Here is a 23,254-nt window from a genome sequence, read left to right as displayed (position 1 = left end):
ACACATAATCCAAACATTTTAAAATTTCCTCTGTATTTTTTTTCCCTGTACCTTTGGATCATCTCATAGACCTTCCTTACTGCTTTTCATAGTATCAGTCTCTCTGCTTTCTATTGCTTAATGCTGTTTTCCTTGCTTTTCCAGTTAATTTTTGGGTCATGTTGCTTCCTTTCCCCATAATATTGTATTCCCTAGAGCAGGCTTGTAAACTCCTAAAGGGGAAAGAACCACATCGATAAATTAAAAATAATCGCGGGCCACAAAGGAATACCTCGTGTGCCAATCAGCTGTTCAGCAGCTAGTGGTGCAGTGGCAGGGAGGGAGCTGGCAGTGTTGGTGAAACTTGGAGGTATTGAGACGCTCAGCAGCGTGTCTTTCTGGGTGGTGGTACAGTGGCGTATCCTTGTGGCAGCAGTGTTTGACAGCAGTGGATTTACTGAGTTTTCGCAAAACTCCAGCAAGCTGCACAAGGCTGCTTGGCAAGACAAATGTTGTGCAGACCTGCTGTAGAGTCTTGTCACAGATGCTCTAGTGTCATTCCTGAGTATTTACCGAGCCCCACATAGCTGGGAAACCAAAGAACCAAGAACCATATGTATTTCAAAAAGTCATCTTTAATGCTAGTCTGAGATAAAACATAATCTTGAAAACTATAAGAGTAAATTTGCAGTCAGACTTATAGTAAGTTAATTAAAGCAGAGTCTCTTTTAAATGTTTCCTTCCCACAGTTCTTATATCTTGGCTGTGTTGCTTTTTTTCACCTAAACTGCACTTGTCTTCCTTCACTTCCTTCTGAATCTCTCACAACATTCCTTTTTACCTGGCAATGATAATAAAGTCTGACCTTTCCTTTTTCACTTTGAAATATACCTGACCAAGTGGAAAAAATGAAAATAAAATAAATATCAGGTGTGAGCAAGTGCAAAGGAAAATGTCTGTGGCTGGAGGGGTACCTGCAGTAATCATTATCTACAGTTCCACAAAGAGGGTTTTTCCCCATTGCGGATGTAATGAATTGCACCTTCCATCACTTCCAGTGTGCGTTGACCTTGTTGCCTGAAGAAGATGGGAATTGTAGAGTTGGGGGATGTTGGATTGGGGAAGATTGCTGTAAAATATGGAAGATACTGTGTTTTTATTTTTTTATTTTTAAAATTATGTTTCAAAATATTATTTTCAGAGGAGATGTAAATATCTAAGAACCTCTCAAAATGTCATGCATCATTGGTTTCCTTAAAGTTTGTCTTATGCAGACAATCTGTGGTAGCTTGCCTCATGTTGGTGGAGTGGTGTACATACAGAACTAAAAGACTTCAGAGGTTTTTCTCACTTGCTGCGTATCGGTGTAAATTCATATAGAACTAGTAGCAGTTATGAGAAAATGTCTTGTGGAGCTCTGATTAAGGCAAAGAGAGACTTTCAGTGCAAGAAAAATCCTCTTACTAATGTCTTTTTCTAAAATGTAAGTCCTTAATTACAAGTTAAAGATATTTGATACATTATATTTTTCATATTTTTTTGTTCATAATTGTGTTTTATCTTCCTGTAGAAATGTGAGTTGTGCCCTCACAAGGATGGTGCTTTAAAGAGGACTGATGGTGGGGGTAAGTATTTAAAAACTTTTATTTAAAAACTATTTTGCTTATGAAATTGCTTTTTAAATAACTACTTACCCCTTTTTCTACAGTTCTATTTTCTGGACATACATAAATATGTCTAGAAATGAAACATCTTGAATGGAACATGTGATGATTGGCTTGATGATTCTGTTATTCTGTCTTGAGTGTTGTTGTTAGTCCCTTTGCTTTTTTGCTTCTGACCATTTACAAGCTGCCCAGAGTCACTTTTGCAAGTTGAGCAGCCATATAAATCAAATTAAAAAATAAATAAAATTAACTGGACTTCAGTAAGAGTGGTAAAAAAAATTAGGTTGCAATCTATAAATTTGCTGACACAGTAAAAATCTCTGAAATTTTTGTATTCTAAAATCTATATATTTAGTAATGTAAATGTTCATCAGTATAAAATGTGTTTATTTTTACATATGTGCATGAATTTGTGAAATCTTATCTTCCTGTTACACATGGTGAATAAGAGAATTGTATTATGCTAGAGGGCTGCATATAAATTGTAGTCTTAATTTATGCAGAAATTCTTTAGTGTATGTGAATAATGTATTTTATAATTCCATCTGAAGCTGTTCTCTGTTCTCAAGTTGTGCATGTAAAATGAGGTGCAAGTACTCTGACACTGCCTGCCTTCAGAAACATTATCGTCTTACTTCTGCTTTGTCAAATTGTGGAAAGAGATGAGAAACTTTTCTTTTCCTGCAAACTGATCCTTACAAATGAAGAAAAGTTTCAGTTATGCTTTTTAAGTTTAAAATTCATAACAAAGCACTTAACTCTTTCCATTCAAAAATCCACAGCACACAGTAATTAAAGTTAGTTCAACACACTAAAAATAGCAATGCTAATTTAAAACCAAACTTAACAAACTATGCAGCAATTCTGCAGAACGACAGAAATGTAAATCAGGCTCTGGTGTGTTTCTAAACCCTGGTAGAATAGTATTGTTTTTGTTTAATACCTGAAATAAGGAAGGAGAAATAATCACCATGAAGAGGAAATTGACACTTTCAGTGCCACTGCTAAGAAGGCCTTACCGTGTAGTCAAACTTTGTCTCTAGGACAGAGCAAATAAATGAAATAGTGAAAAATCTGTAAATAGGTTCACTTTGCAAAAGGTGGACATTTAGGTATCCTTGACCATTAATCTGAGAGCCAGTGTGGTGGGATTATACAAGATACACAACTGTCTTTATATTTAATTTTTTATTAACTGTTGTGAGTGTGAAATTTCAGTTTCCTTGCTCCACATTTCCTCTGTCATGGCTTCTTGAAATGTAATGTATTTTAGTGCACCAGTTCCAGGAAAGAATTTTTGAGAGAATGTACAAAAGTCTATTAAAAGTAAAACAGTCATTTTTGTTTTATATATAATTTACATGCATATGCACACAAGTGTGTGTTTGGGGAGGTTTATAATACATATACTTACACATGTATATGATATATGTACAATATGTATCTCCTAGGTTTGTAATTATACTGCTTTCCTTGGGTAATTATAACATATGACTTGAAAATTCTTGATTTTATTTCTTAAGAGTTCAAAATGTGCTTTATTAGAGGAAGTCAGCATTTTCATAATTAACCTTTTATTTGCCTAGTGATTTATTAGCATATGATCTTTTTCCATGAATTGGAATATGAATTGGAATATGACTTTTTGGAATTTATCTTGGTAAAGATCTTTACACAAACTTTCCCTTTGAATAAAAGGTGGATGGTGTGTACTAAAAAGTAGATTGATTGTGTCTCATGCTGCTTTTAAGAGTGTTCACTTAAACTTTGCTGTGTGTCTGGTTGTAATTTGTTGTTACTCCATATATGGATCATTTAGTTAGTGACTGAGAGGAAGCTGTGATGAATGTTATAATTGTAACTCAGTTGTAATGGGAAGATCATAAGCCCCAAGCTTTGTGACAATTAGGATGGCTTTCTCTCTGGATTTTGTGGATGCAGTGGATTTTTCAGAATGGTTTCTGCTGTTCTGCTGGAACTCTGGTTGATTTCTAGAATTAAAAAGGTACTTGGGTAATGACATACGATGGTAGTGGAGAAGACTTATAACAACCTGGTGTCTTCCACATGCTTTAGTCTGTAACTCTCATGATCCTTGAATATCTATCATATTGTCTAGAGCTGATAGGAACTATAATCTGAAATATGAAGGATAACCCATTTTAGAAGTCTACTTTAGAGAATGCTCTCTTGTGGATATTTTGATATTTTAGATGTTTTGTAAGGTGAGAACAATGTGGTGTGGAAAGGTAAAGGAAAAGTTGGGGCAAGTCAAGCTAAGCACGGGTTCAAATCTATGTTAAGGTTTATTCTTTGGAGATAATAGTGAATACATTTATTATTACAATTGTTTCTATCCTACCCCCAAAGTGTTTGGAAGCTAAAATGATATTATTTAAAAACAAATTAACTTCTATGATGTTTCTCACAGGACAGATGGTGATAATAATCCTATAATGATGGGGCAAATTTAGCTGAGTAGTCTTCTCTCAAGGTTATGTTTACTTTCTACTTTCTCTCTTCATAGAACTTTCTCACAGGCCAAATTGGTGCTAATGGTCTTCTTGGGCAGGGAAAGCAGGTCCATCCAAAAAATCCTGTGTGATAATGAGCAAGGTTGTATGATGACCATAGTCTGCCTTCCTTCCTCTCATCTGTTTTTACCACCTTGTATCTGCACAATGCCATCCAGTGGAACCTTTGTGAGTTGCAGTTAATCTGTTGCAACCTGGCTAACTTGATCTCCACCTTTGAGATATTTCCAGATATGTATTCTTGCATTAATCTGATTTACATAATTTAAATGGATACTACTTTATGTTATTTGTTATTAGGTATTCTGGGGGATACATATTTGCCATGTATGGCTGCACACCAATTTTAAAATAAATATAAATGATCTATCAAACATTAAATTACTGTCAAACATTAAATTAGAAGAGATAATCTAACTCTAGAAATATCTTCAGAAGTTGCTTCTTAATGGTGCCTGCCTAAACATGAAAATCATTCTAAATTTTTCCTAGCTTTTGCTAGGAAAACATGGCTTTTTTGCCTTAGGGTAAAAAAAAAATCACAATAAAATTATGGCACCCAGTTTTTTGTGTGTGTTGAATGAGTAAAGTACAGATTAAAACCTTGAAAAATTGTAAACTATTATAAAGATAAAGGACAGTGGGCAGAATTGCTAAAAAACGAAAGCAAAGGTTGTATCTTGGTGATCCATTGGTAATTGCTCTTAGACCTGTGGTGGCATTTCCCACCTTTGATGTGCTTAGTTACTATCCTGTCCACTTTCAGTAAATTGTTTCACTTATGTTGTAATATTGCATAATTATTTTTCATCTGAGGAAATAGAAAAAGCATCTTATTCTTTTTTGCATAACATTTCACTAATTTAAATTCCAAGAGCTTTCTGTAGTTGATGATATATAGCCAGATTTCAACAAATAAATTAATCACTATGTACATGGCTGGTTTGTAAGTCTTGTTCCAACTTGCATATTTTGAATGCCTTTTCTTGTCTAGTTATCCTCAATTATGGTAACTTAAAGATGTTAATCATAAACCCTGTTTTCCTTTTACGTAACTTAAACACTAATTGTAGGGGAAATCTGGGGGCTTCTCCAGGTGTGTGTGTGTGTGTGTGTGTGTGTGTGTGGTGCTTTATAATAATCTTGTTTTTAATTTGTTTGGAAGCCTACAGTATACGCAGTGAAGTTCTTTAGTTTTGTATATGTAAAGCCTTTGTTGGGATTGAAATCTGCTCCAACTGGATGACGATCAGGAATGCTGTAGAACAGCATTCTTTGTTGGCTTTGTAACAGGATTTCTGAAAAGCAGCTGCTTGGTTGAAAGCCAACTTAACAATGCAATAGTTTTGTTGTCATTTTTTAAAGGGTTTGAATGGGGATCTCCTAAGCTTATAAGGAATGTCACACCCCAGCTTTTGAGTCAGCAGCTTTCTATCCCTGAGTTTCCTTAAAGCTACATTATACTTTTACATATAAAAAATCCTAATGCAAAATTAGGATGCTAAACTGATGTCCTTAGAAAATATCTATATATTTATGTATGTTTATTTTATTTTAATAAAAATATTTTAATAAAAAGTCTCCTTCAAGTTGAACTTCAGGAAGCTTGGTCTGCTATCTAGCAGATTTTGATATAAATAAACGAATATAATGTTACTTTGAAAAAGCTTCCTATTTTCAAAAGTGACATTTTTAATGTTGGTAGATCTTTGTAACATGACTGTTTACATATTAAAGACAGGTACTCAGCTTGTGTGTGATTAGATTGGATTAAGCATCTCAGTCTTCCCTTGAAGATTTATAAATAATGTGAGGCATCCCAGGAGTTATGCAGAAGAGAAATAAGTTGTGGATTTTGATAGAGTGGATAGTGTAGCTTTAAGTATTATTCTTTGAGCTATTTGTAAATACACTATTACACATTTAAACATAGCACTGGTTCTTAGAGTCTGAAAGATCTACTGCCAGGACATGAAATAGTGATGTACGGTGTGGTATTGATCAGTGTTTTTCAAAGTCTGTGTCTCTGAGTATGTGAAATAACACTGTCGCTTTTGGATATTGGAATTGCCTGTTTCAGATGTGGGATTGGTCTGTGGTCAGCATCGAGACTTTGGCTAGTATGAGGCTGGAGCCCAGGGAAGCTCTACAGTTAGGATATGTGGGAATGTGTTTAATGGTTGATCAGATATTAATGCATTACAGTATCTCTGTATCACCATACAGAGATACTGTGATGCATTAATATCTGGTATGGTTCAAATGATTGTTGACATCACAGAATGATCTGTCCTTCGCTCCTTCTGTCATATTTGTATCATGTAAACTGCATAAGTGCTCCAAAAAAATTATTTTGGTAAGAGCAGTATGGTAACTTCTCCAGAAGAAAGTATTTTGATTCTCACCTTCCTTTAAGAGCTAGCCAGTTGCTTTCCCTTCTCCCCTGTCAGTAGCAATCCTAATATTTGTGATTGAGAAGCTCCTTTCTTTCTGTTACCCAGACTGCTGGGTTTAGTGGTCTTCAGCATGGATTGATTACCTGGGTTTCATTTATACCTTGTCTTCTTCAGATATTCCAGTTGGCCTTTATGACGAGATTATAATGATTAAATCCACACTGAAAGCCAGTTTGGTATACAGGTACTCCTTGATTTATGACCATTCATTCAGTGACTGTTCAAAGTTATAAATGTGCTGAAAAAAGTGACTTATGACCCGTACCTGAAATTATGGCTGTTGCAGTGCCCCAGAGGTCATGTGATCAAAATTTGGGTGCTTGGCAGTCCGCCTGCACTTAGGACTGCAGGGGTGCTTCAACTCCCCCCATCCATCTATCTCTCCCCATCTATGCCCTTTTGCCCTCCCCGCAGCCCCAGAGTCACAGCATGCCAAGAAGCCTCTTTGCAAAAAGCTCCTGGAGCGTGACATGCCAAAAAGCTCCCAGAGCACAGTGTGCCAAAATGCCTGTTTGCTCTGTGCTCCTGCACAGGGCTGGGCTGGGATTTTGCTTTGTGCTGTCAAAAAAAAAAAGCCAAAAGCCCAGCCCAGCCCTGTGCAGGAGCACGGAGCAAACAGGCATTTTGGCACGTTGCTGCTCAGGGGCTGCTTTTGGCTTTTTTCTTTTTCACAGTGTAAAGCAAAAGCCCAGCCCAGCCACTTCTGAAATATTGCCAAGAAAATTGCAGGGACGAGTCCAGGCAGTCACCAGGAGTCACAACTGATTCAAAGGTACCAAAAGAAAAAGAAAAAAAATCCACACAGGAGATTCATAAGTCCATCTCTGGGGGAACTTTTTGCTGAAAGATATACATGGGAAGCTTATTCATAGCCAGGAGAGACAGTCATAAGTTGCAAGTGCAGTTTTGAAGAAAAGAAAGAAAAAAACCTTTGCTGCTGAAACTCAGCCTTTTCCCCCCTGAAATATGACAGCACAGTGTCAGGGAACTTACTGAGCGGGAGCCATATTTGGCTCTTGGGCATAGGTGCCCATTCTTTATTTAGGAGACATCTGGGACTCTTTGCTAAACTGCTTGAATGAACATTGAATGGGACCAGCTGGAATCTGAAATTCAGTATTCTTTTAAAATAGCCGTAGATAGACAAAGTGATAAAACATGTGTGCAGACACTATAAACATTAGGTGATATATTTCAGTATCATGATTTCAGGATTGCTTTTAATATTATTCCTTGTAACCTGCAAAACAATAAGGAAGAATCAGATTTTAGTCTGGTTAACTTTAGGTCCAATTTTGTAGCTACTTCCTGCAGTGTCATGTCTGTTTTGAAAACTATGTAAAGTTTTTCTCAAATTATGTAGGTATTCAGAATTGACCATCCTTAATATTTTTGTCAAATATTAGTTCTTTTGGCTGGATGTAGGACTCTGGTCATCAAACACTCTGATATATAGTGTAATGAGAAATGTCAGCATATTCAGGAATTCATTAAATGCTTAAATATTTTTCTTATACTAGATGCGTACTGGCCAGTATAAATAGGTTGTGGTGATAAAAAATTGTGTGTATTTAGTAAGTGCTGATGAAAGAAAGTAATTAGCAAAAGCAGATGAGAAGAGTATTTCTGTAGAATCTATTATTAAAACATAACAAAAACAGTATATTTCTGATTTGTGTTATGGTTTTTGAGGAATAACTTAGTTTGTTAAGAAAACATTTAAATGGTTTTAGATAAAAATGTCAATTTTGGCATTCACTGAAAAGCAAGTGATATGATATGAAGCTGGCATCTAAAAGTGATACTGGTAGTCCTTGCTTAACTACAGTAACTGGGACTGGAATTTTTGTACTGAGTGATGTGGTTGTAAAGCATGATGTCACATGACCACATCACTTAGTGATGGCAATCCTGGCAGTCCCTGTTGCCATTGTTAAGTGAGCACTGCAGGTTGTTAAGCGAGGACCTCATGTGACTGTGACCTGCAACTTCCTGCCAGCTTCCCACAAGCAAAGTCAATGGGGAAGCTGGCAGGAAGTTGCAAGTCCTGGACAGCTTGCAAGCAGGGTGGGGGAGTGCAGTGGGAGGGTTGCTGCTGCGAGTGCGGGCGGGCGGGTGTGTTGCTGTGCTGCGTGAGTGCAGTCAGGTGGGGGTTGGGATGCTGTGGGTGGGGGGTGCTGGGGACATACATGTGCTAAGATTATGAGATCTCTGGGATCTCCTACTCTGTAATGCGCTCCTTGGGAGAAAAAGCAGTGGGAGCAACTTGCAGGAGAAATTTGCAGCCTTTCCTGCTGACTTCCCTGCTGACTTTGCTTGTGGGAAGCTGGCTGGGAAGGTCGCAAATGGTGATCACGTGACCATGGGATGCTGCAGCTGTCATAAGTGCAAGCTAGTTGGCAAGCGCCTGAGTTGCGATCATGTGACTGTGGGGGTGCTGCACCAGCCAGAACTTTGAGGACTGGTCGTAAGTATCACTCATTCAGCGCTGTTGCAACTTTGACATGGATGTTAACTGAGAACTACCTGTATGGAAAAGGCTGCATCTTGCCTTAAATTCCACAAAGACAATACAGGTAGTCCTTGATTTACAATCATTCATTTAACGATAATTTGAAGTTTTGACAGTGCTGAAAAAAGTGACTTATAACCAGTCCTTGCACTTATGACCATTACAGTGTCCCCGGGGTCACATGAACAGAATTCAGGCGCTTGGCAACCAGCATGTATTTACAATGGTTACAGCATTCCAGGGTCATGTGATTGCCATTTGTGACCTTTTCAGGGGGCTTCCGACAAGCATAGTCAATGGGGGAAGCTGGATTCGCTTAATGACCACATAATTTGCTTAATGACCGTGGTAAAAACGTTGTAAAATTGGGCATGACTCACTTAATGACTGCATCGCTTAGCAACTGAGGTTCTGGTCCCAATTGTGGTCATAAGTTGAGGACTACCTGTAGATGCTTGGAAATTGTGAAAAATGTGAACCAAGTGAAAAGAGTGGCGTATATAAACAGTCTTAGCCAAGAACATAGCCCATCAGCTTCTAGGGCCCTTAGCAGGAAAAACATTGTTTCCTATAGCAGAAAGGGGGTGGGATGCATTAATAAAAGCACTTGTTGCAAGAGATTATGTTTTTTGAAGAAAAGAAGAAAAATTAGTATCTGTGACTTTTCTGGAATCCAAAAGCAACCTATTGTTTTAACTTACCTATTACCTTCTCTACACCTTCTGTACTGTACACAAAAAGAGATTTCGTTTCCACCAACTGCTTCAATTGTTGAGGGCCTATCGTTATTCCGAGTACAGGTAATCCCTAGTTTGAGAACGAATTCCATTTCCAAGGTCTGTCCTTAATTCAAATTTGTATGTAAGCCGGAACAGTATTATTGTGTAATACTGTATAAATAGTATTGTGTAATGAACTTGAACCATTGTGTATTTAACTCGAATCATTGTGTATTTAACTCTAATTTTGCTACAGTAGGCTCTGTTCTTGACTGTGTGTTGACTGTAACCCAGGCATTCTTAATCTGGGGACTATCTATATTGGGAAACTTGATTTGAATTTTACTTTATCATTTTGTACTAGTATGATTTTGTGCTTTTAGTAAACAGAAGGATATTTCAATATTGAAAAGTTATGATAAAATGAAGGGAAGAGGTTCCTTCATTCATCAAAAATATTTTGGATATTTTACTATTTTGCTTCATGTTGAAGTAATATATTCTACAAACATTTAAATGTGTCTTGTCCTAAAATAAGTACTTACAGATCTACTTATTACATTGAAATTATTAAACAACCCTTTAATTCTCTTTGAAATTAGTGAAATGAGTAGTATATAATATTGGTTTAACTATGCTTTAGTAGCTTTCCTTACATTTTCCAAATTTCCTAGTTAAGGAAGGTTTTTATTTATTTATTTTTTAAGTCTAAAAACTGAGTAGATAGCTTCCATCCCATGCTGCATCAATAAAATATATTGTTTTAACTGGGCTCCTGTGCTTTTAATGGCTGCACAATAAGCAGACATTGAATAGGTGAAGCTCTTCAGCATCACATCATCCAGGAGAGCCAGTGTTATGCTCTTATAAAGTATGCACAAATGTGCTTTATAGAGATTGTTGATAGGAAGTGCTTCCTGTTGTCAAGTTTGAGGTAAATGGATGGTTGTTTCCTTCGAAGTGTGGATACAGGATATTGACATTAGTATTTGTGTATACTGAAAAAAATACATTTCCATTTATATTGTGGCCACTTATACTTATCCAATGCAGCTTGTAATTCATAATGCCGTTGGGACTTACATCTAATATTTAATTGGATTGTAGCCACTGACAATAACCTGGAAGTCACATGGTTTTGTAAGGAGGTATGTGTTTTGATCACCTGTACTATGTCACCCATCTCCAAATGATCAGGGGTTCCCCTTGCAGCCCTCTGATAACTTCTTACTGACTACTTTCCCATAGAGTAGCCCTAAGTGGCTATTTGTCTCTGAAAAAATACTGAAATAAAAATATTTTTGTGTATATGTGTATAATAAATAAATAATGGGTTTTAAATATATATTTTGTTTACCTTAAGATACTTAGAAGCTTTTAGAATGTTTGGCTATAGCCTTATCAAAATCTATAGGGAATTTGTCAGGAAAGGGATTTTCTTTTAAGCCTTTTCATAATAAAGAGTGAGTCTCAAAATGGAGTATTTTAATATCTATCTTGATATTTCCTGCAAAGGCTGCAGTGTGCATTTTGCCTTTTGGGTTGATAAATATTATGAAGTACATTGTATCAGCAGTGTGCTGTTTTACAAACCATGAGATGAAAGATCCATGCGCTGTGGCAGTTACAGTGCTGCTTAAAAATTTGTGAACCCTTTTGAATTTTCAATATTTCTGCATAAATATGATCTAAAATGTGATCTGTTCTCCACACAAGCCCTAAAAGTGGATAAAGAAAGCCCAATTAAATAAATGAGTCAAAAATATTATACTTGTTCATTGAGGAAAATGATCCAAAGCTACATATTTGCATGTGGCAAAAGTATGTGAATTTCTAGGATTATCAGTTCATTTGAAGGAGAAATTAGAGTCTGGTGTTTCAGTCAGTGGTATGATAATCAGGTGTGAGTGTGGGAGGTCCTGCCTTATTTAAAGAGCAGAATTCTGGGTATTCAAGTCTCATCTTCACAATACAGGTATTTGGAAGTATGTCATGGCTTGAACAAAAGAGATTTCTGAAGTCCTCTGAAAAACAGTTGTTGATACTCACCAGGCTAGAAAAGTTTCCAAAATTATTTCCAAAGAGTTTGGACTCCACCAGTCCATTGTTAGGAAGATCATGTACAAATGGATGCAATTCAGCACCATTGTAATCCTCTCCAGGAGTAGTTGATCAGTCAAGATCTCATCAAGGATAAGGTGCGTAATACTTTGGGAGGTCTCAGAGAGGCCCATGGTAACATCTAAGGAGCTAAAGGCCGATTGCATTGGCAAATGTCAGTGTTTATGAGACCACCATCAGGAGAAACTGAACAACAGTGGTGTGCATGGCAGGGTTGCAAGGAAGAAGCCACTACTCTCCAAAAAGAATATTGCTGCCCATCTACAGTTTGCAAAAGACCACATGGATAAGCCAGAAGGCTAATGGAAGAATGTTCTGTGGACGGATGAAACCAAAATAGAACTTTTTGGCTTGAATGAAAAGTGTTATGTTTGGTGAAAGGGAAACACTGCATTCCACCATAAGAATCTTATCCCATCTGTGAAATGTGATGGTGGCAGCATCATGGTTTGGGCTTGCTTTGCTGCCTCTGGAACAGGACAGCTTGCTATCATTGATGGAACTATGAATTCTGAATTGTACCAGCAAATTTTACAGGTAAATGCCAGGGTATCTGATTATGAACTGAAGCTCAAGAGAAAGAGGGTCATGCAGCAAGACAATGTTGCAAAACACACAAATCATACAACCAAGGAATGGTTGAAACAGAAGAAAGTTAATGTTTTGGAATGGCCAAGTCAAAGTCCTGACCTTAATCCTGTAGAAATGTTGTGGAAGGACCTGAAGTGGGCAGTTCATGTGAGGAAGCCCACCAACATCCCTGAGTTGAAGCTGTTTTGTAAAGAGGAATGGGCTAACATTCCTCCCAGCTGATGTGCAGATGGATCAACAGTCACCGGAAAAGTTTAGTTGCAATTATTGCTGCCCAAGCACACCACTTACTGAAAGTGAAGGTTCACCTACTTTTGCCACACAAAAATATGTACCTTTGGATCATGTTCCTCAATAGATCATTGAACAAGTATAATGTTTTTGACTCTTGTTTAATTGGGCTCTCTTTATCTAGCTTTAGGACTTGTGTGGAGAACAGATCATGTTTTAGGTCATATTTATGCAGAAATACTGAAATTTCAAAAGAGCTCACAGACTTTTAAGCACACTGTACAATCTACAGTTGGATGTTACAGATGCAGAAATAGAGTATGCATTTCTTTCATTTAGTTTAGAACAGTTACTTAAATTAGGCTATAGAGACTATGCAGTTTTGTAATTGGTAAAGCAAAAGTCACAGTCAGGAATATAAGCAGAGAAATGAGGAAGATTTGGGAGACTGAATGTAATGAAAAGAAGTTTGCAATAGATTGGGAACAGCTGGGAAGTGAGTATAGCTTTGAGTAGCAGAAGTGTTGAAGAAAATATCAAGTTTCTATAGGTATACCAGTTGGACAGATACATTCTGTCTCTCTCTCTCTACACAGAGAGAGAGAGGCTTGGCTGACCAGTGATAGCATTTTTTTATCTGGTACTGCATGTATGTGTGTGTAGCATCTTTCTTTGAAAAAGTATAGGCACCGAAAAAATAGCTGCTACATGACTAATAGGTTAAAAGTGGACCTTATTTATAGCACAGATTCAGTGAAACTGCTGTTTTTTTCCTTTTGTCTTCCTGTCTCATAAGGGCTTTTTAGTTAATGGTAATTGAATGCAGTATAACATATTTTTAGAATCTCTGGAGATGTGGATAAGAATTGCCATATTATAGAAGCAGTATTCTTTTAATTTCATGCATCTCAAACTCTCTTCAAGGGCAGTATTGGTGGATTTCCCCAGGAAAAAAGTATAAATCAAGGAGACTCAAAGAGAAGTAATATTATACTTGTGGTTGGCACTTGCTTATTTTTTACCATTGGAATAAAATGCAGCTTTCCACAAAGTGTTGCTTACCCCAAAGGGAATAACATGATGGTATAATGTCCCAAAGCAAACAACAGCCACTGGGATAACCCTATCTGCATTGGGATCACACAGGGGCAAAGCATCATCATTACCATCCAGTTCAGATTAGACTTCCCATAGAAGCTCTATAGAAGATAAAAACCAAGCATGTGATATCCAGAGCATATAATTTCTCATTTAATTTGGTTGTGAGAATATTGTCTTGTATCTTGTATAGTTTTAAAATACAGTTCTCTTGTAGAGTAAGGTGTGTAGTGAAGTGAGCTCATCCCAGCTTTTTAGTAGGGATGTTGATTGTACAACTAGTGATCTTTGTTTTATATCCTATAAAGCTCCATAATTGTTAACATTTTATAGTTATTCGCCTATTAAAGAATCTTATATAAGGCATGGTCATTGGTCTTTTTTTATGTTTTTAATAACAAAAAACAAAACACAAAAATAATTATACACTACCAAGAACAGAAAAAAAAAAATAAAAGTGTTATATTATGAAAAAGTGACAAAAATACAAGAAAATAAAAAACTTACCATAATGTAACAGTAAATAGCTACAAATCTATATATATTTATCTAATACAAATATTCAGATGCATATATATTTCCAATACATTTGTGTGACTATCATTTTTTTTAACGTACTAAATTTTGTATAAATGTTTTCCAATGCTGCAGTATCAGTCTTTTGGCCATAGTAAGGGCATGGAGAATCCATTTACATTTACATTGTCCAGATGTCAAGTTCCATGTTCTAGGTGTGTAGTTCAAAAGAATATTATCCTCTGAAAATTTTAGCTTTTGTCACACAATCATATTTATATAGTCCACTACTTTCTCCCAAAACTTAATAAGTATAGGACATTGTAAAAACATATGCTTTAAAGAGACATTGTCCTTATTATATCTCCAACAAAATGTCATAGTTTAAGGTCCACTGACACTCTTGCTATAGAATTTAAAACACTCCCATTGTCTAGGCAATACAGAAACTTCTCATTCTTTATTCCACTCATCCCTTAACTTCTACATATCAAATTGATTTATTGATAACAAATATCTATAAAGCTAATAGTGGGTTTTTTGTTCTAAAGGTTTTAATAAGTTGTTCTAGTATATCAGGTGTCTCGAAAGCTGAAAATGCTACTGGTCCAAACAATGTTGTTAACAAATGTAGCTGTAGATATTGCCATTGGGATACATCTGATAGATGATATTTATCTCTTAAACTGCATATGTTAAAAATTCATCTTCATATCAATTGGTTCAGGGTCAGTATCCCTGCTTCCATCCAAATTTTCCATATCACCATCTTTTCCCCAATTTTTAAAGTTGGGTTTCCCCAAAGAGTCAATTTAGCATGGGAAAAAGAATCAGATATTTTTTTATTAGACATTCCATTCCATATCTTTCTAACTGACATAATCGTTTCCAAAGATATTGTCATTGGCCTTTAAACGTTGTTCTGGATTCTATCTTTTGAAAAAATGAAATGGGAGAGAAATTCTAGAGAATTTCAATGCAAAAGTAAATGGGGGAATCTGCCAAGAAGTAGGACTAAGATTTGGAGTAGATAGCATGAACCAGCAAGGCTAGGGTTCAAGGAAGGTTTTACTAAAAGGGATCTATAAAAACAGAACTGGAATAGAAGTAAAATAAGGGAATCCATAAAAGCAGAGTTGGAATAAAAGTAAAATAAGGGTGTAGCATGGCAGCAAAGCAGTGGTAGGCAGAGGAAGCACATAGAACATGGAATATATAAACTTGTTTCTAGAATTCTGTTACATGGTAATTATCATGTTTTTCTAATATGTGACATATTCTGTTGGGGGAAACATTAGAACATTGATTTAGTGGGAAATGGAACTTAATTTTTTGTGGAATGGTGCTGTTGCTTTTTGAAATTCCCACTATTCTGTTATTTTTTATTTTAGGAAATTATTATATCAAACTTTCAGGGAAATTCGTTATATGAAACAATTCAGGACATAATATAGGGAGTTTATAAATTAGCAAAATTATAGGCTAAGCTACTGATGCAAAGAAACAATACCAGATGTTTACACTTTTTCTTCTGCTAGCACAAATTTGTGACTTTCTCAGGAACTCCAGGAGATATAAAATAAGGCAGATTTGTACTTGCATGCCTGGATCAGGAATCCCAGGAATTCTATTTACCTATGTAATATTATGCACACTACTGAAAGAGCACTAAAATATATATATACTGATTTATGACATGAAATACTGTTCTAGGTAACTATCTAGGAATGTAATAATGTCTTATAGAAAGACTTGTATGAAAATATGCTGTATGGAAATAAGCATTTATAATTAAAAGGCCTTCATGTTTCATTATTATGGCAAATTCTGCTCCAATTTGTGCAAAATATAAATAAAATATAAGCTCATTGATTTTAATGGAAATTAATAAATGGTTTATAAAAATACAAGAGCATAGATTTTTGTTTTTGTTAATTATATAATTTTCATTGTTTAAAAGTTAGGATTGTAGCGCTGTGAAAACTCTGTTATAATCGTACCCTGCCTGTATATGTTATGTGTAAAGGAATGAATATTAAATAATTAAAAGTACATGCAAATCATATGGAAGCTTCTTGATATGAATTTATTCTATTTGCATTGTCAAAAATGTTAAGAATAAAATTAAATTAACTTTTTATAGGTTGGGCTCATGTGGTTTGTGCTCTGTACATTCCCGAGGTGCAGTTTGCAAATGTTTCTACAATGGAACCTATCGTGTTGCAGTCTGTTCCTCATGATCGTTATAATAAGGTATAATTAAATTATGACTTTCTTTCTTTATATAACGTTATTATTTGAAAGAGTTAAAATATTTTAGAATTTATAAAAATAGTTTTGTGAACTCTTGTACTATGGTATTTTTATTGAAAAGAGTAAATAAGTAAAATTCTTCTGTAATAATACCATATTGTAATTTATAGCATGAAGTAATATTTAGTTAATATTTCAGCATAGCCTGAAAGATTTTATTTAAATAGATTTCCAACATAGTCATTTGTAATATTTTCAATGTTATCACTGATAATTGTACTTAGCACTGTTATAAGCAAACAAAAGTTTATGAGAAATGCTAGTTGAGAGCAGAATGTCAGCTTGTCATTTACATTTAATATAATAGTATTTATATATTTTGTTTCTCACAAAAGGCGAATTTCTTTGGTCAACAGTTTTGCCATTAAGAAGGTCAATGTGATTTCTGCAGAAATTCTCCTCTCCCCTAGTATTGCAAATAATATAGCCTTCTATGTAGTATTAGATAGACCAATCATATAGATAAACATACAGGTAATCCTTGACTTACGACCACAAGTGGGACCGGAACGTCCATCGCTAAGTGGTGCAGTCATTAAGTGAATCAGGCCTGATTTTACCACCTTTTTTGCCATGGTTATTAAGCAAATCACCACGGTCATTAAGCAAATCACACAGTCGTTAAGTGAATCCAGCTTCCCCCATTGACCTTGTTTGTCAGAAGCCCCCGGAAAGGTTGCAGATGGTGATCATGTGACCCTGGGATGCTGCAACCATCGTAAATGCATGCCAATTGCCAAACACCCAAATTTTGATCATGTGCCTGTGGGGATGCTGCGATGGTCATAAGTGCAAGAACTGGTCATAAGTCACTTTTTCCAGTACTGTTGTAACTCTGAACAGTTGTTAAATGAGTGGTTATAAGTTGAGGACTACCTGTAGTACAGCTTTAAAGTCTGAAGTTTGTTCTATTTTTTGCTATTTACCAGAAAATAATATACAATCAGGGCTATTTTACTGGTACATGAAAGGTTTTCAGTTGTAAAATCTTTGAATGCTAAAATAAGACTATGGCATCCTACGTAGATAAGTTTTAACATGTTATGACACAGATTTCATCAAATGATATTGACTGTAGTTAATAATTAGGCCTCATTTTTTAAACACATTTTTTAAAGTGTATTTCAAAGCTATTTGAAACAAATGTCAGTTGCTCAAAGAAAAGTAAGTTCCATTGTACTACTAGACATTATATACATGAATTCATGTAGCTTTTTAGTCACAGACTGTTTCAGCTATAGTTTCTGTTAATTTACCATGTGGTCTTTCAATTTGTTTATTATGTTAAATATTTGGTGATTCTCACTTCAAATTTTCATATTATCTGTCCTGTAATGAATGTGTGCTTTGTTTTGTTCCTCCCCTGCATATCAGATTTTTTTTTTCTGTCAGATTAAATTTTAATAATGGAAAAGATATGTGAAAATTGTTTCATAAGAATATCTTGATACATTTTCCTATCATACAGTTGCTGATCTATACATAGTTACCTAACCTAATGACAATGAATCTTTGCCGAAAGCAGAACTGGGGGTTTTTTTGAAGAAAGGTCTGATAATGGTTAGCAAGTATACATACCTTACATCCATTCTTAGCTTAAACAGCAATGATCAACTATTTGGAGCTGAACTCTTAAGTTCTAGCTACCCTTCCATAATTCACTCTGTTGTTTTTTTTTTAAATAAGTACTGGCCAGCCCAGAGAGAGGTATGTATAAATAGGCATAGACAGTTCACTGTTTCTTTGTTTATGCATATTATTAACATTTCTATGTTGCTCTACTCCCAGCAGCTCAAAGCAATGTACTCAGAAAAACCAGAGGATTAAAAGCAAATGACAGTAATAAAGAATAAATATGATAATGGCACTGACCAACCAAGGATACCAAAATCTGATATTCCCCACATATTCTCTCCCAGAGCCAAGTTTTACTTTTTTATGGAAACTCTCTAGGGAAGAGGCAGTTCTTACATATGAGGCAAGATGCTCCATAAGAGGGCACCACCACTTAAGTAGTTCATAGCTGTATGAACATCTTTGAATAGAGTTGTTGTAGATGATTCAGACATCACAAAGATGAATGCAGCAGTACAACTATGTCTTGCGATGAAAATTGAAAGCTGAGAAAAAAATTGAGCTATGTATCAATGACTGTAATGGGGAAAAGAAACACTTATATAATTTGGGCCTGTTTAAATATTACTCATGCGTTACAAAAATTAGATAGGATGTCCTGTATGTGATGTGTAGCTGAGCTGTACCCCATAATGCGAGAGAAATTTACTCATATTTTGGTATGTGTACATGCTAGATTAGCCTATTTGCTGCTGAATATACTGTAGGTAAATGGAAAACCACAACCTTACATCACCTTACAGGAAATTCCTACTTTGTATATGGTCTAGGATTGGTTGATGCATTTCTCATTCTTATCCACTACAAAGATAAACAGAAAAAATAGGCAGAAAAACACTGAATGTGCTTATGGTAGATGTGTGAGAGGAGATTTTTTTCATTAACATCAGATAATTTACTTCTTAAATTTATATTTTAAGAAGCAAAAGGGTACCACTTTTCTAAATCAGAATGTTATCAGTGTTAATGCTTAACTAATATTGGGGCAAGTGGGAAGAGGGAAATTGTAGAGAGATAAAAGATAAATCGATATTTTAGTCTTTGTACTATCCTAAGAGAAAAAGGCTGCATAATAATCTTTTTCCAGACTGAGGGCAAAATTTTGCCTTTGAATAGTATGTCAGGGGAAAAACTAAATTTGATTTCATTTCCATTTTGGTAAAACTAAATAATGGTGTGATAACTTTCCAGTTTTCTTCTTTTGTTACATTAAAAATTTGATAGCAACTTCAGAAGGTCTTTGGAACAGCTCTTCTGTTATAGAATGTTAAATCAGTAAGCAAATTGGAAAATTGACAAATTATCTTAATAATTAACATATATTTTGAAAATGTGAACATCTTTCCTTAAATTACACCACTCAATTTATATGCCTTTCATATAAATGTTGGGAATGAGCCTGAGAGTACCCTCATATGAATGTCAGAGTTGATTAGCTAGCAAAGGCCTATCTTCAACATTGGGCTAGTAATGGATGAATCAGACATATTCAGTTTTTTACTTTGCCTCCCTTACATTGGTTTCAATATTTTTAATATAGTTTATAAGAAAATGTAATGTCCCAATAGCATGCTTGCACATACTTTCTCTAATAAAGGCACTTTGTATGCTTTTAAAAGTTGTGAGTGATGTCATAAGATTTGAAAAATGCAGTTACCATGTATAACTGCATTCCAATTTATTTCTAGGCTTAGGAAATTTGAATAGGGTATATGGGCGTGAAAATGCAAACAGAACAGATTTCTTTCTCATTACTATTGCTGTCCATTATGCTTGCTGGACATAGCCCTGCTTGACTAACTTATAAAAAACCAAGCAACCCAACATTCACATTTCTGGGTGGAGGAAACCCCAAGCTGTGCCTGTATGTGAACCAAATTAAGCTGTCAGTACACATACGAGGAGTGAGAAGAGTCAGAGGCTACTGCTGTGACAGAGGTTTTTGTTGGATATGCAGACAGCTGCTGAAGGGACTTTGTGTGATCCCTGCTACCACTGAGCTACCTGTTCTGGTAGCATAAGTGAATGAAAAAAAGTAGCATTGTGATTCACTTTTGGGGTGTATTGGTTCAAGCATCTGCTGTCATAGCAGGGTGGCTTGGACAGAATTGTTTAAGTAGCTACTGGCAAAGGACTGTTCTTGGCTATCATGTGTTGATTCATGAAAGGACAGATCAGAAAACTCTTCCTGAATTTTCTTTTAAAGATAAAGCCTTTTTCAAGTTAAGCTAGTGCTAAACTGCATTCAGCTGGCAATATCAAGGAAGCCAGAACTACATAGTAAGGTACTGTTAATACTAATCGGGGGGTAAATACAAAATATTGGAAACTCAAAAGAATTCCCAAGCCTCATGTATAATTTCATTAAGGTGGAATTTTTGAATGAACAAATATTTCTCACATTTCTTGCCACCTGGGCTGAGTTCCTGTTTGTAAGATAAGCCACCAACAAACTCACCTATCTTTTGACTGTTTATGTCTCTTCTCCCATCCATTCCTTTCCCAGCTTCCCCACAATCTCTCAGATATAAAGTCTTGGTGGTTACATGGACAGGTTCAGTTCCTCAAGTCTGTCTGTATAGAGAACTGCATAGAATCAAAGAATTGGAAGGCCATTGAGGAAGGCCATTGAGGGTCAGAATTGCAATCCACATTAAAACAATCCAACCACTACTTGAACACATTTAATAAAGAGGAGCCCAACACCTTTCTGGATAATTAGGTAATTATTAAACTGTTCTTAGTGTTGAGAAGTTTCATCTAATATTCAGTAGGAAGCTGCCTCCTTGTAACTTAAATCCATTATTCCGTATTCTGTGCCCTAAAATACGAACAGTTCTTTTATGTGACATTCTTTTTTGGTATTTGAAGAATGCTATCATATATCTCCTTTTCTCAAGGCTAAACATAGCCAGCTCCCTCATTCTCTCTTCATAGGATTTAGTTTCTTGTTCTTGGATTGTTCTTGTTGACCTTCTCTGGACTGGTTCCAACTTTTCTGAATCCTTCTTAAAATGGTGTCCTCAGAACTGGACAAGGTACTTAAAGTGGAGTCTAAACAAGCAGAATAGAATAGAATAGAATAGAATAGAATAGAATAGAATAGAATAGAATAGAATAGAAATTATTACTTCCTGTGATTTGGAAATTATACTTCTGCTGATGGAGCCTAAAGTTACATTATCCTTTTTTTTTTACAGCCATATCCCACTGCTGACTCATATTAAACTTACAGTTGTTATGACCAACCCAGATATCCTCCATCCTATATCTGTGCATTTGATAGTTGTTTCCTAATTGAAGAACTTTCCATTTTCCTATGTTAAAATATAATTCTGTTACTCTCAGATTATTTGTCCAATTTAACATTATGGCTTTTAATTTTGTTTTTGTTTTGTATGGCTTAAGCTATGCAATCCAGTTTTATATTTTCTATACGTTTGATAAGCATTCCCTTCATCTCTTCATCCAAATCATTATGAAAATATTGAAAAGTAGATGACCCCGAACTGCTCCGTGTATCATTCTACTTGATACTGCTCTCCCGTTTGATGATAATACAGTGGTACCTCTAGTTACGAACGCCCGTACTTATGAATTTTTTGAGATACGACCAGCTCCGGCCCCCAAAATTTACCTCGACTTGCAAACTCGCCTCGACTTATGAACCGGATCCGCGGCCATTTTCCACCCGTTCCACGTGGTCCGCGACCATTTTCCGCCCGTGCCACGTGGTCCGCGGCCATTTTTCCGCCCGTTCCACGTGGTCTGTGGCCATTTTCCGCCCGTTCCACATGGTCCGCGGTCATTTTTCTGCCCGTTCCACATGGTCCGCGGCCATTTTCCACCCGTTCCACGTGGTCCGCGGCCATTTTTCCGCCCGTGCCACGTCCGCGGCCATTTTTCCGCCCGTTCCATGTGGTCTGTGGCCATTTTCCGCCCGTACCACATGGTCCGCGGTCATTTTTCTGCCCGTTCCACATGGTCCGCGGCCATTTTCCGCCCGTTCCACGTGGTCCGCGGCCATTTTTCCGCCCCTGACACATGGTCCGCGGCCATTTTTCCGCCCCTGACACATGGTCCGCGGCCATTTTTCCACCCTGCCGCGTGGTCCGTGGCCGTTTTTCCGCCCCTGACAGGTGGTCCGCGGACACCGGAACGGATTAACGGTAATTACGTTATTTTCCTTATGGGAAAATTTGCCTCGTGTTGCGACCAATTCGAGTTGCAACCAGAGTCACGGAACGGTTTAAATTCGTAACTTGAGGTTCCACTGTACATTAATGACTACTCCTTGAGTATAATCTTTGAGACAGCTATATTTCCACTTAATTGTCATGCCATCAAGTTCACACTTAACCAGCTTGCTAATCAGCATATCATGGGATATTCCTCAAACAAACAAAAAAAATGCAACCCATAGGAGTTCATGAGTATCTTATAGAGGGATTGCAAAAAATTTTAGGGTTGCAAATGCAGACACAGTGGCATTATGGTCTAAGAGGGCTCCAGCTGTGCTTTATCTTCTTGCACTACTCCACCAGTGCATGTTGCTCCCCATAATGCCTCATTTACAATATTTCTCTCCAAAAAAGCTTGGAGGAATTTCATCCTCCAAGAGGATTGGGTAGGCAGGGATCACAAGTGTGAAGGCAGTTAGGTGCTGGTCCCTACTTTTCTCCCAGCCCAGCTCAACTAAGAGGAGTCAGTGGGGCAGGGCAGACAAGACAGCTCCTCTGGAGGGTGAACCAGACTGATGTCTGACGACACTCTGCACCTAGCTGTCATGCTGGAGAAAGTATGGCTGGTGGCAGAAGAGAGATAGAGAAAAGAATTGCTGTTGCTGCATTCTACTCCTGCTGTTAAAGAGAATTGTGGCAGT

The 23,254-nt window shown here is 36.5% G+C and overlaps 1 protein-coding gene across 6 annotated transcripts in view; it reads left to right on the top strand.

Annotated features, from left to right (window-relative positions):
• MLLT10 (MLLT10 histone lysine methyltransferase DOT1L cofactor) overlaps positions 1 to 23,254 on the top strand; it is a 127,190-nt gene that overhangs the window by 15,141 nt on the left and 88,795 nt on the right. For 5 of the 6 annotated variants that reach the window (XM_088150390.1, XM_088150388.1, XM_088150387.1 and 2 more), the window contains exons 4-5: positions 1,550 to 1,604; positions 16,568 to 16,677. In XM_088150390.1, the coding sequence (XP_088006516.1) occupies positions 1,550 to 1,604; positions 16,568 to 16,677 (165 nt within the window). The remainder of the gene's footprint in view (positions 1 to 1,549; positions 1,605 to 16,567; positions 16,678 to 23,254) is intronic. The other variant, XM_088150392.1, reaches the window with a different exon arrangement.

The sequence above is a fragment of the Python bivittatus genome, unplaced genomic scaffold (genome assembly GCF_059951505.1).
Source record: "Python bivittatus isolate LINGU-HERP-01145 unplaced genomic scaffold, Pbiv_v1 ctg000610_np1212, whole genome shotgun sequence".
Taxonomy (NCBI): Eukaryota; Metazoa; Chordata; class Lepidosauria; order Squamata; family Pythonidae; genus Python; species Python bivittatus.
This window is presented reverse-complemented; position numbering and strand designations above follow the sequence as displayed.